The sequence below is a fragment of the Pangasianodon hypophthalmus genome, chromosome 1 (genome assembly GCF_027358585.1).
Source record: "Pangasianodon hypophthalmus isolate fPanHyp1 chromosome 1, fPanHyp1.pri, whole genome shotgun sequence".
Classification (NCBI taxonomy): domain Eukaryota; kingdom Metazoa; phylum Chordata; class Actinopteri; order Siluriformes; family Pangasiidae; genus Pangasianodon; species Pangasianodon hypophthalmus.
Genome location: NC_069710.1, coordinates 32225875 through 32238082, shown reverse-complemented (window position 1 = coordinate 32238082; position 12208 = coordinate 32225875). Strand labels below are relative to the sequence as shown.

General features: G+C 40.5%; 1 protein-coding gene across 4 annotated transcripts in view; it reads left to right on the top strand.

Annotated features, from left to right (window-relative positions):
* The window catches only part of ntng1a (netrin g1a), a 150343-nt gene that overhangs the window by 98471 nt on the left and 39664 nt on the right, over positions 1 to 12208 (top strand). For all 4 annotated transcript variants that reach the window (XM_026947966.3, XM_034308038.2, XM_026947965.3 and 1 more), the window contains exon 4: positions 2626 to 2798. In XM_026947966.3, the coding sequence (XP_026803767.1) occupies positions 2626 to 2798 (173 nt within the window). The remainder of the gene's footprint in view (positions 1 to 2625; positions 2799 to 12208) is intronic.

Below are 12208 nucleotides of genomic sequence, written 5' to 3'. Positions count from 1 at the left end.
ATTTTTAACAGGCAAAAATGTGTATCTTCAGATACTGCAGAAGAAAAGCTCACCCGTAAGTGAGTTTTCAGTTGCGTGATACGTATCTCTACTTTGCAATCTACTTTAATCCAAACAAGTTTATATCTGGCGAAGCTGTTAAACGTTAAAGTTGTTGTAGGATTGAGGTGAGTTTCTTTTCCAGAAAATGAGAGAGTAAGCCAGCGGCTCTACAAACAACCGAAAATGTTTGCCATCTTTCCGAGCATGCAGGAAGAAACACACGAGAAGATGGCAGTGAGCAGAGAGATAATGTTCAGCCAAGAGCAAAAATGAAACGAGGATGAATTCTTAAAATTCGGATTCGTTAATCATTCCAGCGCTAATCAGGATGTTAGGCCAGTGTGCCTTATTGAAGCCGGGAAAGCTGCTGCGTCGTTTAACGAGCCGTCATGGCGATCTGCAGATAAACCCGTTGTTTCTGTAGTCGGAGGGAAGTGTGTAGTCCTGTCGTATTGTGAACCACAGTAACACAGAGCAGACCAACACACCCTTCTCATTATGTAAGTGTGTATTTTTGTGTTTTAGTAATTGTTCATTTAGATGCATTGATTGCGTTTCATGGTTCACAATAAAAATCACTGACAGAAATATGGATCGTCTGAAAACGAGTTTGAAAACTACTGCACAGTGTGTTGTATCGTCAGTGCACCTATACATGTAACACACAGAAGAGTGTGTTGAGTTAACATCAGGTGTTAGTTACTAAACAACCATAACAATTCACACTGTTCCTGTTTCAATAGAATCTATATGGAATTACGAAGTTGTTTTTCTTTTAAGAAATGAGATGAAGAACAAATTTCCCGAGCAGCTTTTGGGTTTTCTAATTATATTTTTTAAAAACACATGGAATTTACTATGACTTTGAAATCCAAGCTGTGAATTTTCACCTCTCCTCTTCTCCTTTCATACATTCGTTCGGAACTGTAGAGTGACCTTGAGTGTGAGAATATAAATAAATCAAAACTAAGCGAGCCCTGATCTGGCAATCATATTAAACGTTTGATGATGAATCATCATACGGCAGAGAGACGCTGTTCTGCATTTCTATTACTCTATAATGCATTACTGTTATTTTTTAATACTTTAATGTTATTAATCATATCAAGACTGCGTAATTTGTAACCTGATAAATGTGAAATGTGTAGCGAGACCTTTTCACCTCCTCAGCTGGAAAATCAATGCTGGCATTTTTACATGGAGAGAGAGGTAAGGGTTTAAAGCAGGGTGGTTTGGGAAGGCTGATAGGAGATAAATGCTTTGTACGGTGTTTTAAAATCCCCACAGGCCTCAGCGAGCCATCAACGACCCGAAGAGAAATCGCTGCTCTCACTCGCATCGGGTTTCGCTTCTGCCTTTTACGCCTGCAAGCTGAAATACGCAGGATATCCAAATCAATGCCCAACTCTTCCCTCACGCACTTTAGAGATGTGGTTGTGTTTAAAGTCAGATGATGGAAAGAATGCTAGTAAACAGGTGCATTTTACTTTCTGAACTTCAAAACTGTAAAATGGAAATGCAACCTGAGGTGTGAAAAGGCAAGGAGAAAATTGCTTTTGATGTCATTATCACTTCTTGCCTTAAAAACTCATCCCCATGGTGATAGATAACAAACATATTTTACACGTGTCTTACCTGCTAACCTGCATATGAGCTCCGAATTTTAACATCACAGTACGCTGCTATGTGCTGTGTGTTATCACTCAAAAACACACTCACAGAGCTAGATTCTTTTTGTTTCCGCCAAATTAAAAAAAAATTACAGATGAGCCAAACTACATGTGAATCTAGAATGATTGACAGTTGTGTATATGTTTGAAACTCTGATATTAACTCTAAGTCCCGCCTCCTTCCTTTCTACGACAGTAAATGGAGAATGTTTTGAGTTCATTAATGTGAAATAAAATCTATCAGTGTAGCAATGTTAGCTAACGCAGCTAACATTAGCCTCGTATATATTTAACATCAGTTCACTGGATTTAACAGGGATGCACTGAAAACTTTTGTCTGGTCAAAATGGTCAAAAATGGATGAAGAAAGAGACAAAGGGATGAAAATAAAAAAAAAATAAAGTAAAATAAGCCTATAATGAAGTGTCAGATCTAACATTTTAGATTTTAGACTTTAGATGCTAATGATAATCAGCAGATATCATGTAAAACACTGTTTGCCAGCCAGCGCTGATGCGTTCACACAGTTTGAGCAGAATAAACAGTGAAAATGTCGCCATGTGGAAACATGTCACAGTTTCTAAAAGCGACATTAGACCAGCGATTTGTAAAAAAAAAACAATTACTAAAATGTACTAATGTTTCTGGGTTTTTTTTTACGGTTTATTATATTTTTTCTCCCACTTCAGCAGGACTACACATTATTCCTCTTTGGAATTTGGCAGAAATAATGTGGCCAAACCTCATATTTTTACATCTGAGAAACAGGAAGTGTCTCTAGTCCAAAATAAATCCAGTAAACTGAAAACAGTTTACAGTTTGAATTAATGAAGGGTGTCAATACTTCTGAAATTGACTGTACATTCTGTTTACTCTCTCGCGCTCCTCTCTCTCTCTCTCTATCTCTGTGTAGGTGTAAGTGTAACCTGCATGCGAACAGCTGTGTGTTTGATAAGGAGAAGCTGAGCTGTGAGTGTGAGCACAACACCACGGGGCCCGACTGCGGACGCTGCAAGAGGAACTACCAGGGCCGAGCCTGGAGCGCCGGGAGCTACCTGCCTATACCTAAAGGCACGGCTAATATCTGTGAGTAAACACACACACACACACACACACAGGTTAGGTCTACTATCTTTGTGAGGACATTCTATGGACATTATTATTACTATAGATAACTAATGTTATATCCTTAAAAAAATTATTTAAAAAATTAATAAAAATACCCTCCATTGCTGTGTGTGTGTGTGTGTGTGTGTGTGTGTGTGTCCCAGCCACACTGTCCTTCCTTTAACAGCCTCCTCCTGTCTCCTCTCTTACTCCATTAGCCTACTTACAGCCCAGAGAAAGTAGAGTGTACAACACACACACACACACACACACACACACAAACAAAAGAAAAAAAAAACATTTACAGATTTCATCATGCACATTTGTCATATAAGAGGTTTTTGTCCTGCTAAATACCACTAAATCAAACATATTCAATAAAAAATATGTTCAATTAACAATTAAAAATTATATTTCAAAATAAATTATGAATTGAAAATAATATTTTTATTGAATAAAAATATAAAAACATTTAATTGTAAATGTAACACTACAGGTTGTCCCAAAAATGTCCATACATAGGGGAAATTAACCCTTTTTAGCAAAATGTCTTGGACCCCATGTGCTGTGGTATTTCAAAGGTGGTGACTGGCTGCCATGCCATTTCATTCCAAGCGTTAGGATTGGCTGCAGTGTCATGGCATTTTGAGCAACGTGGTTGGCCACCGTGTCGCAGAGTTTTTAAGGTCGGTGACTGGTTGCCTATTGTGGCAGTCCAAGCATGATGATAGGCTGCCGTGTCATTTCATTCCAAAAGTCAACAATTTGATTACTCCTCAGCTGTATCCGGAAATCTACTTTCCAACAGTTGTTAGTTCCAGAGCTGAAACCATTAACTAACTGGCCTGATTATCTGGAGCAGGTGTGGATTACAGCTGAAACCGAATTCTGTAGGAAGGTGATCTCCAGGAACACGTTTAGTAATCAGTGATCATTTAGATCTGTAGATCTGCAGGTACTGTCTGCGATTTCAGTATCATTGTATCCATATGCTATGACATGTTAAGCTGCAGATTTTTTGTTTTAAAGATGTTGTATAAATGAGGCTATTATTTTTTTTACCTTTACCTTTTTTACATTAAGGTAACTAAATAGAATGGATCTCTAGAAATACAGACATTTAAACTGAGAGGTATTAAAAAATGAAATAAAAAATCCTTTGAGGCTGGTCTTGTTCTCTGTGTTACTAATGCCTCTGAGTGTACCGTTTTATGCCTGAGCTGTGAGGGCTGAGAGAGAAAATCCATAATCTAATAATGCCATAAAACAGCCCAGTCTATCTGTGTCCTCTCGGAATAAAGACAATTCACATCTCAGGTTAAAAAAAAAAAAAAAAAAAAAAAAAAAAAAACCTTCCATTGCACTGGCCGTAATTTTTAAACCAATTACTGCCGAATGTGCTGCTTTTTTTTAGCATATGGAAGGTGGATATGGGAGGACATTATACAAAAAAATTAATTGAGAGAGCTTTTTATGTTACATATCAGCTGGTCTGATGCAGAAAGTTCAAAGATGATCAATGCAGGATAGTGTGTAATGTCTGTTGGTGGACAGAGTGACAGAAAAAGAAAAAGTAGGAGGTATCACTCTCTTTCCCTTCCTGTAGGGAAGCCATGTTTGTCCTCCTTGTTGGAGAACGTGAAGAAGAGTGATGGGTTTGTAAATTAGCCATGACAGACCATTTCTGCAGGGGAAGTGAGAAAGTGCCGACATTTTGTCTCAAACCCTAAAACACACTGTTCTATAGAGAGATATATTCCATCTTTCTCATATCCTGGACTTATCAAAAGATCGAAAAAGGAGGATTTATAACATTCACATAACACTTTATTTCACTGCTGTTTTCTGGATGAACAGAATGGGGTGCACAAACTTTTGGCCCTAAGAAACTTTATCTCAGGCTGCTTTTACGTTACATGTATTCATTTAGCAGACACTTTGATCCAAAGCAATTTACAAATGAGGAAATACAAGCAAAGCAATACATCAAGCAGAGAACAATACAAGTAGTGCTACCATACAAGATTTTTAATTGAGTGCTAGAGGAGCAAAGTGCACAAAGTAGAGGTGTAAGAGCTTGTTTGGGTGCAGTTTTTTTTTATTGATTGGGACAAGTTAGGGGTTAGTTCACAAGAGGTGTTCACAAGAGGTGGGTCTTTAGCCGTTTTTCAAAGGTAGTGATGGATTCTGCTGTCCGGATTGAGGTTGGAAGTTCATTCCACCACTGAGGGACAGTCAGTTTGAAGGTTCTGGAAAGGCACCCCATGCCTTGCTGAGTAGGCACTACCAGGCGTTGGTCATTAACTGATTGCAGGTTGCAGGAGGAAACATAAACCTCAAGGAGATTGTTGAGGTAAGGGGGTGCTGTTCCAGACAAGATCTTGTATGTGAGCATCAAGGCCTTGAAATTGATGCAGGCAGCTACAGGAAGCCAGTGGAAGGAAAAGAAGAGGGGCGTGACGTGGGTCCTTTTGGGCTGGTTGAAAACAAGGCGTGCTGCTGCATTCTGAATCATGTGAAGGGGTTTGATGGAGCTGGCTGAGAGACCCAGGAGTACTGTGTTGCAGTAGTCCAGGTTTGAGATAACAAGAGCTTGGACTAGTAGATGTGTGGCATGATCAGTGAGATAAGGTCTGATTTTTTGGATGTTATACAGAATAAACCTACAGCACCGTGCCACTGTTGAAATGTGGTCTGCAAAGTTCAAGTGGTCATTGAAAGTCACCCCAAGGTTTCTGGTTGTCCTGGTTGGCTTGAGTGTGGTTGAACCTAGCTGTACATTGAGCTTGTGGTTGATTGAGGGGCAGGCAGGGATGACGACACGCTCAGTTTTTGCCAAGTTGAGCTTAAGGTGGCGTTCCTTCATCCAGTTCGAGATGTCCGACAGGCAGGCAGAGGTGCATTCTGAGACCGATGAATCTTCAACCTAGAAGCACAAATAGAGCTGAGTGTCATCAGCATAGCAGTGATATGAAATGCCATGAGACTCAGTCACAGGTCCCAGATATGTAGTATAAACAGAAAAGAGCAGTGGACCCGGAACTGACCCCTGGGGCTGAGTTTCAGACTCCCCTCCCCTCCATGATCCCTGGAAGGATCTGCCTGAGAGATAGGATTCCACCCAGTGCAGAGCTGTTCCGGTGATGCCTAGACCGGAGAGAGTTGACAGGACGATCTGATGATTCACAGTGTCAAAGGCAGCAGAGAAGTCAAGTAAGATGAGGACAGATGACCTTGAGGTTGATCTTGCTAGTCGTAAGTCGTCAGTGACAGAAAGCAGAGCAGTCTCCATGGAGTGACTGCTTTTGAAGCCAGACTGCTTAGTGTCCAGGAGGTTGGTTTGTGTGAGAAAACTGGAGAGGTGATTGAAAAGAGCTTTTTTAAGGGTTTTGGACAGGAAAGGGAGGAGGAAGACAGGTCTGTAGTTGTCAACAGCAGCAGGTTAAGTGTTGTTTTTTTTAAGCAGCGGGGTATCTTGGGCCTGCTTAAATGAGGTAGGGAAGGTGCCGGTGGAGAGGGATATGTTAAAGATATGTGTGACTGCAGCTTAGTGATATGGGAGAGATGGCCTGAAGAAGGACAGGTTGTAGGACAGCTAGAGAGGAGGAGCTTGGAGACATCCATCTCTGAGAGAGGGGGGCAGGAGGAGAGTTGAAAGTTGCATGTAGGAGGAGTGGGTCTATGGGTGTCTGGGGTGGAGAATTGGTTCCTGATTGATGTAACCTTGCTGGAAAAGAAAGTGGCAAAGTCATCTGCAGTCAGAGAGGTAGGGGAAGGGGGAGGAGACAGACAGAGAAGAGAGGAAAAGGTTGTGAAGAGAGTATGGGTGTTAGTAGAGCTGCCAATCTTCTCCTTGTAGCTTTAGTGATAGAGATACTGTGGGAAAAAGAGAGAAGAGGTTGCTAATTAGTTAGGTCAGTTGGACTGTTTGGTTTATGTTATTTCCTTTCTGCTGCCCTGAGCTTGGTCCGGTCATTACAAAGAGCTTCCGAGAGCCAAGAGCTAGGGGTGATGTGCAAGCTGGCCTGGAGGTTTGGGGGCAGATGCTGTCAAGAGAAGATGTTGGTGTGGAATACTGTTCAATACTGTTGCAGTATTTAAGTCCATTGAGGAGAGGTTGCAACAATGGAGGAAAAGTGTGTGGGGGAAAGGGAGCGAAGATTGCGACGAAAAGAGATTAAAGGTGGAGGCAATGAGGGGGGTGTGAGGAGAGAAATAGAAAACTGGATAAAGACATTGTCTGAGGTGTGGAGAGGAGTAATATGAAGATTGTGTGTGGTGCAGTTGCTTTGACAGATAGCATATGAGTTTATAAAGTACATCAGTCTAGTCCTGAAGTGTTTTATTTGTTTGCAAATGATTATATTTGTTATTTATTAAAGAACGTCATGGCATAATTTTTTTATCCATTTATTGTTGAACATTTTTCTTTTAAATGAAGTTAATAAAATCATTTTCCATCCGTCGTTCATACCTCTGACTGTTAAAAAAGTGCTAACACCTCAGACTCCTTCCATAAGTGTTAAATAGACATCTCTTTACAGAAAACTTCACCATAGCAACAAATATACACGATTTCTAATACTACTACTACTAACGTATTAGAACAAGTGCATTAATATAAAACTCTGATTTGCAGCTGCACTACTGTTAGAGCTGCTGTTATAGAAAATTAATCAACACCTTCTGACCAATCAGAATCCAGAATTAAACAGTGCTGATTAAAGAACAGATTTATTTTCAGAAATGTGCTGAAAACATTGTAATCTAATCACCCCTCAGGTACCCCAGCATGGTGATTCACAATAATTTAAAAAGAGATAAGGAATCAATTCCACGCTGGCGAGAGAGGAAGAATGTGTTCAGCATCAGTTTTGAGGACAGAAGTGCATTTGCATGAGTGTGCGCTGAAAGAATAATTCATAGCTCTCAATAACTATTACACAAGCAATCAAATGAAATTCACACAAAAACTGAACACACATTTTATCCAAATTAAGTCCATCTGCTTATGAAAAAAAAAAGCAACAGTTTGTTCGAGTTTGTTTCTCCCGAGTGATAAGTGTGTCTGTAATTCAGTTAATCATTTTAATCTCAGTTCCTTCATTTATTAATTCTAAAAGAATGCAGTGCAGAATGAAATATGAGAGGAATTGTTCTATTTGACTTGATAGTAAAATAAAATGGGTGTAAGTATTTTTTTGCATGTAATTGAATGCACTGTACGTTATTATAACACAGCACTGTTGAATTCTGGATTCTGATTGGTCAGAAGAGAAGGTGCGGATTAATTTTCTCACAGCATTTCTGACAGTTACATAAATCACAGGTTTATATTAATGCACTCATTCTAATATGTTATCGTTTCTTTAATAACAGCTCATTAAAAGGACTTGTGGACTAGTGGAAGATATCTAAACTTTTGAGTCACGTCGTCTCAGTGTGACAGGAAAGGAGACATTGTCGCATCTGGAGCTGACAGAGGCAGTGAGAGTGAGTGATGGTTCACGCTCACATCAGCGCTGAATTCTGGGCTTTAATTAGCACACATTAGAGCAGAGAGGCAGATGTCAGGCTGATTCCCGCCATCGTTGGACATTCATGAATCACGCAGTGCCGCTTGAGACAGATGTGTCTCCCTGTCTCGCTGTTCTCTTTCAGAAACAAATCTCATGAGAAGTGGAAAAAGAATGAGACAGAATAAGAGACAGCAGATTTACTTACAAATGGATGTAAAAATGTTAACAGTTTAAGAGTAGCATTCACAGTTTTTGACCTGTCGGGAGAGACCAGAAAACTAGACGTCTTTCAGCTAAAGCACTGGTCTCAGACCAAACACAAAGAAAATTCACCCAATTCACGTGTTTCTGTTACCGGTTTGGTTACTTGCCTCGCACCTCCAGGGTTGGGGGTTCAGTTCCCATTATCGCCCTGTTTGCCCGCAGCTCGCATGTTCACCTTGTGTTTTGGGGGCTTTCTCCAGGTGCTCCAGTTGCATTGTAGGCTGATTGGCATCTCTAAGTTGTCCATAGTGTGTGATTGTGTGTGCATTTGTGCTCTGCGATGGATTGGCACCCCGTCCAGTGTGTGCCCTGCCTTGTTCCCCGAGTTCCCTGGGATAGGTTCCAGGCTCCCCGTGACCCTGTGTAGGATAAGCGGTACAAAAAATGGATGGATAGATGGACAGCTACAGTGGATATAAAAAGGTTTACACACCCCTTTTAAATTTGCATGTTTTTTGTGATGTAAAGTATCAAGATAAATCATGTCAGAACTTTTTCCACCTTTATATTGACCTAGCAGCCAACAAAATTCAAGTTTTAGGGGAATAAAGAACAAGAAAAAAAGCTTAGAACAATCTGGTTGTAAGTGTGCACACCCTTTTTTTAATGGAGCATGTGACAATTAAACAATCCCATGTAAACTCATGTTCAAAAGAAATTATCATACACATGTCATCAAGGATGTGATTCTGATTAACCTCAAATAAAGATCAGCTTTTCTATAGGATTTTCTTGACATCTTTTTGGTTTAATCTGACTGCTGATCCTCAAAGAGCTTACAAAGCCTGTGCAGGATCTCACTGTTGAAAGGTATTGATCAGGAGAGAAGAATTTCCAAAACATTAGATGTAGAACACCATGAAGAACATCAACAACAAGTGGAGAAAATGGAGGACCACAATGACATCACCAAGAACAGCACATCCCTCCAAAATTCACAAAAGGACAAGATGAAAACTTACCAGAGAGACTGGCAAGAGACCTACAGCAATATTAAAGGAGCTGAATGAATATCTTGTACTTGTCACCCCCCAACAATCTCTCATATTCTTCACATGTCTGGACTATGGGGTAGGGTGGATAGGTAGAAGTCCTTCCTCAGGAAAAGGCACTTAAGCCCTAAATCACCCTAAACCATGTGTTCTGGGCTGCTGAGACCAAGGTAGAACTTTTGGGCATAATTCTAAAAGCTGTTTGGGGCAAAAACAAGATAGCTTATCACACATGGAACAGCATACCCACAGTGAAGCATGGTGGTGGCAGCATCATGCTGTGGGGCTGCTACTCTTCAGCTGGGACTGGGGCTCTAGTCAAGATAGAGGGAATCATGGATAGCTCAAAATACCAATCTATTTTGGCACAAAACCTGCAGGTTTCCGTTAGAAAGCTGAAAATGCAGAAAAATTTCACCTTCCAGCATGATAACGACTCAAAGCACAAATTAAAGTCAACAAAGGAACGGCATCAGAAGAAGAAGAGCACTGTTTTGGAATGGCCCAGCCAGAGCACAGATCTAAATCCTATCAGAAACCTGTGGAATGACTTGAAGAGCGCTGTGCACAGGAGATCCTCTCGCAAGTTTGATAGATCTGGAACATTTCTGCAAGAAAAAAAAGTGGAATAAAACTGCTAAGTCAAGATGTGCTAAGTTGCAAGTAAAAGACTGAGTGCTGTATTGCAAGCAAAAGCTGTTTAGGGGTGTGCACACTTACGATGGTTTGTATGGTTTTTTTTTTAATTTTATTTTTTTCCCTAAAATATTTCTGTTTGTTTTTTCCATTGTATTCCATTTTGTTAGGTGCTATATCACACTAAAGGTGGAAAAAGATCTGGCATGAATTCTTTGCTCAGTAATAATAATGGAGGAGCTGCTTAATTTTCAGTAATGCTCACATCAAAATTGTGCCTCACTGTTCTCACTTTTACTTGAAACTCATCTGAAAAAAAAAGCGGTTTCATCCACTTACACTACACTACCCTATGCTAACAGGTTTTCCTCTCTCCAGGATTTACAGTATACTATATCACACTCTACCACAGTATAGCTTACTATATCACACTGTAACATTAAATCACATAACACATTGTAACACACTATATCACACAGTCACACCCTGTAACATGCTATATCACACTGTAACCCTATATCAAACTGTAACACTCTATAACACACTATAGCACTTGTAACTGTAACACCCTATAACACACTAATAGCTTACAATAAACCCTTTCATTTCACTTGTTTCTCACTCTAAGAGCCCTCCTCATTTCTGGGCTTGGGACCGGCACTGAGAGTGCACTGGCTCCTGCACTGGCTCCTGCACCCCTCCAGTGGCTGGGGTTGGTTCCCTGACCAGGCATCGAACCCGGAACATGGCGATGAGAACGCCACATGCTAGCTCTAGTCCACCAGGGAACCGCTGTAACCGGGACAGTAATTTATGTAAAACTCCTGTGCTGTTATTAACAAGTCTGTCTCAGAGGCCATGGCATCCATCTTGTCTTCCTCTTAGCTCTGTGTGTGTATCATGTCCTTTATCTCATTATTCAGTTTGTTCAGCTTAACATTTCCACCTGCTGAGCGCCATCTCTCTCCATCGCCTCACTGCTCTCTGTCTTGTTCTGTCTCCCCTCCTCTCTCTCTCTCTCTCTCTATATATCTCTCTCTCTCTCTCTCTCTCTCTCTCTCCTTCCTCTCCCCTGAGACACATCTCTGTTTATTTTCACATCTCCACATCTTCCTCTGTGCGGTAATCTCTCTTTCAAATATTTGTTTCTTCTGTCTTCACTAGAGCTCGGCTCAGAATCTTCTCGGATTTTACACTTTTACACCTTCAATACAAATCCGTTCTCCGTAGCGTACACACTGAAACAGCAGCACGGAGTTTTGGAGGGAATTTGAGATTGATCATAATTAATAACTAATGTTTATAATACTACTGAACTAAAAAGTAGTTAACAGAAAGTTTTTATGCAGTTGGTCACATGACCTGATCCGTTTACTACAAGCCTGAGTAAGATGGCGTCTGTATTGCAGCTCTGTAATGTGTAGTATGTAAAATGCGTTATAAAGCAGCTACAGCTATCATATTTGGTTTTTATAATCATTAAAGAGGATATTATTGATATTTTAATACAGTTTTATTACCACATTGAGATCAGCCTTAAAGGAGATGAAAATGTAAGCACTGTTTTAACCACTGGGATAATACCATGCCACTGTGTAATATATTGTTACATAAAATGTCCAGTTCAGCCGTAAAATTCTATCTGTGCACCGATTGGTTCCCTCGACGCCGGTGCTGCAGCCTATTGGCTACGCTTCTCTAACTGCGTAACCCTTTATTATCCTGACTAACTCGCTGGGTGGGGGGTCGGGAGGGGTTCCTTCTACTGTAGCTTTCGCAGCAGCATGGTTCTCTTATCTCTACGTCTGAACATGTCTAACAGAGCAAGTCTTCGTACAGCAGCAGCGGCAGCAGGGTAGCAGATCTATTCCGCCAAGACCAAACCTACCTACACTCCATTTCCATTAATATAAGCTGTTAAATTCATTCCGAGAGTTGTCATGACTGAAATGTAACTGAAAGTAATGCAAAAATGCAT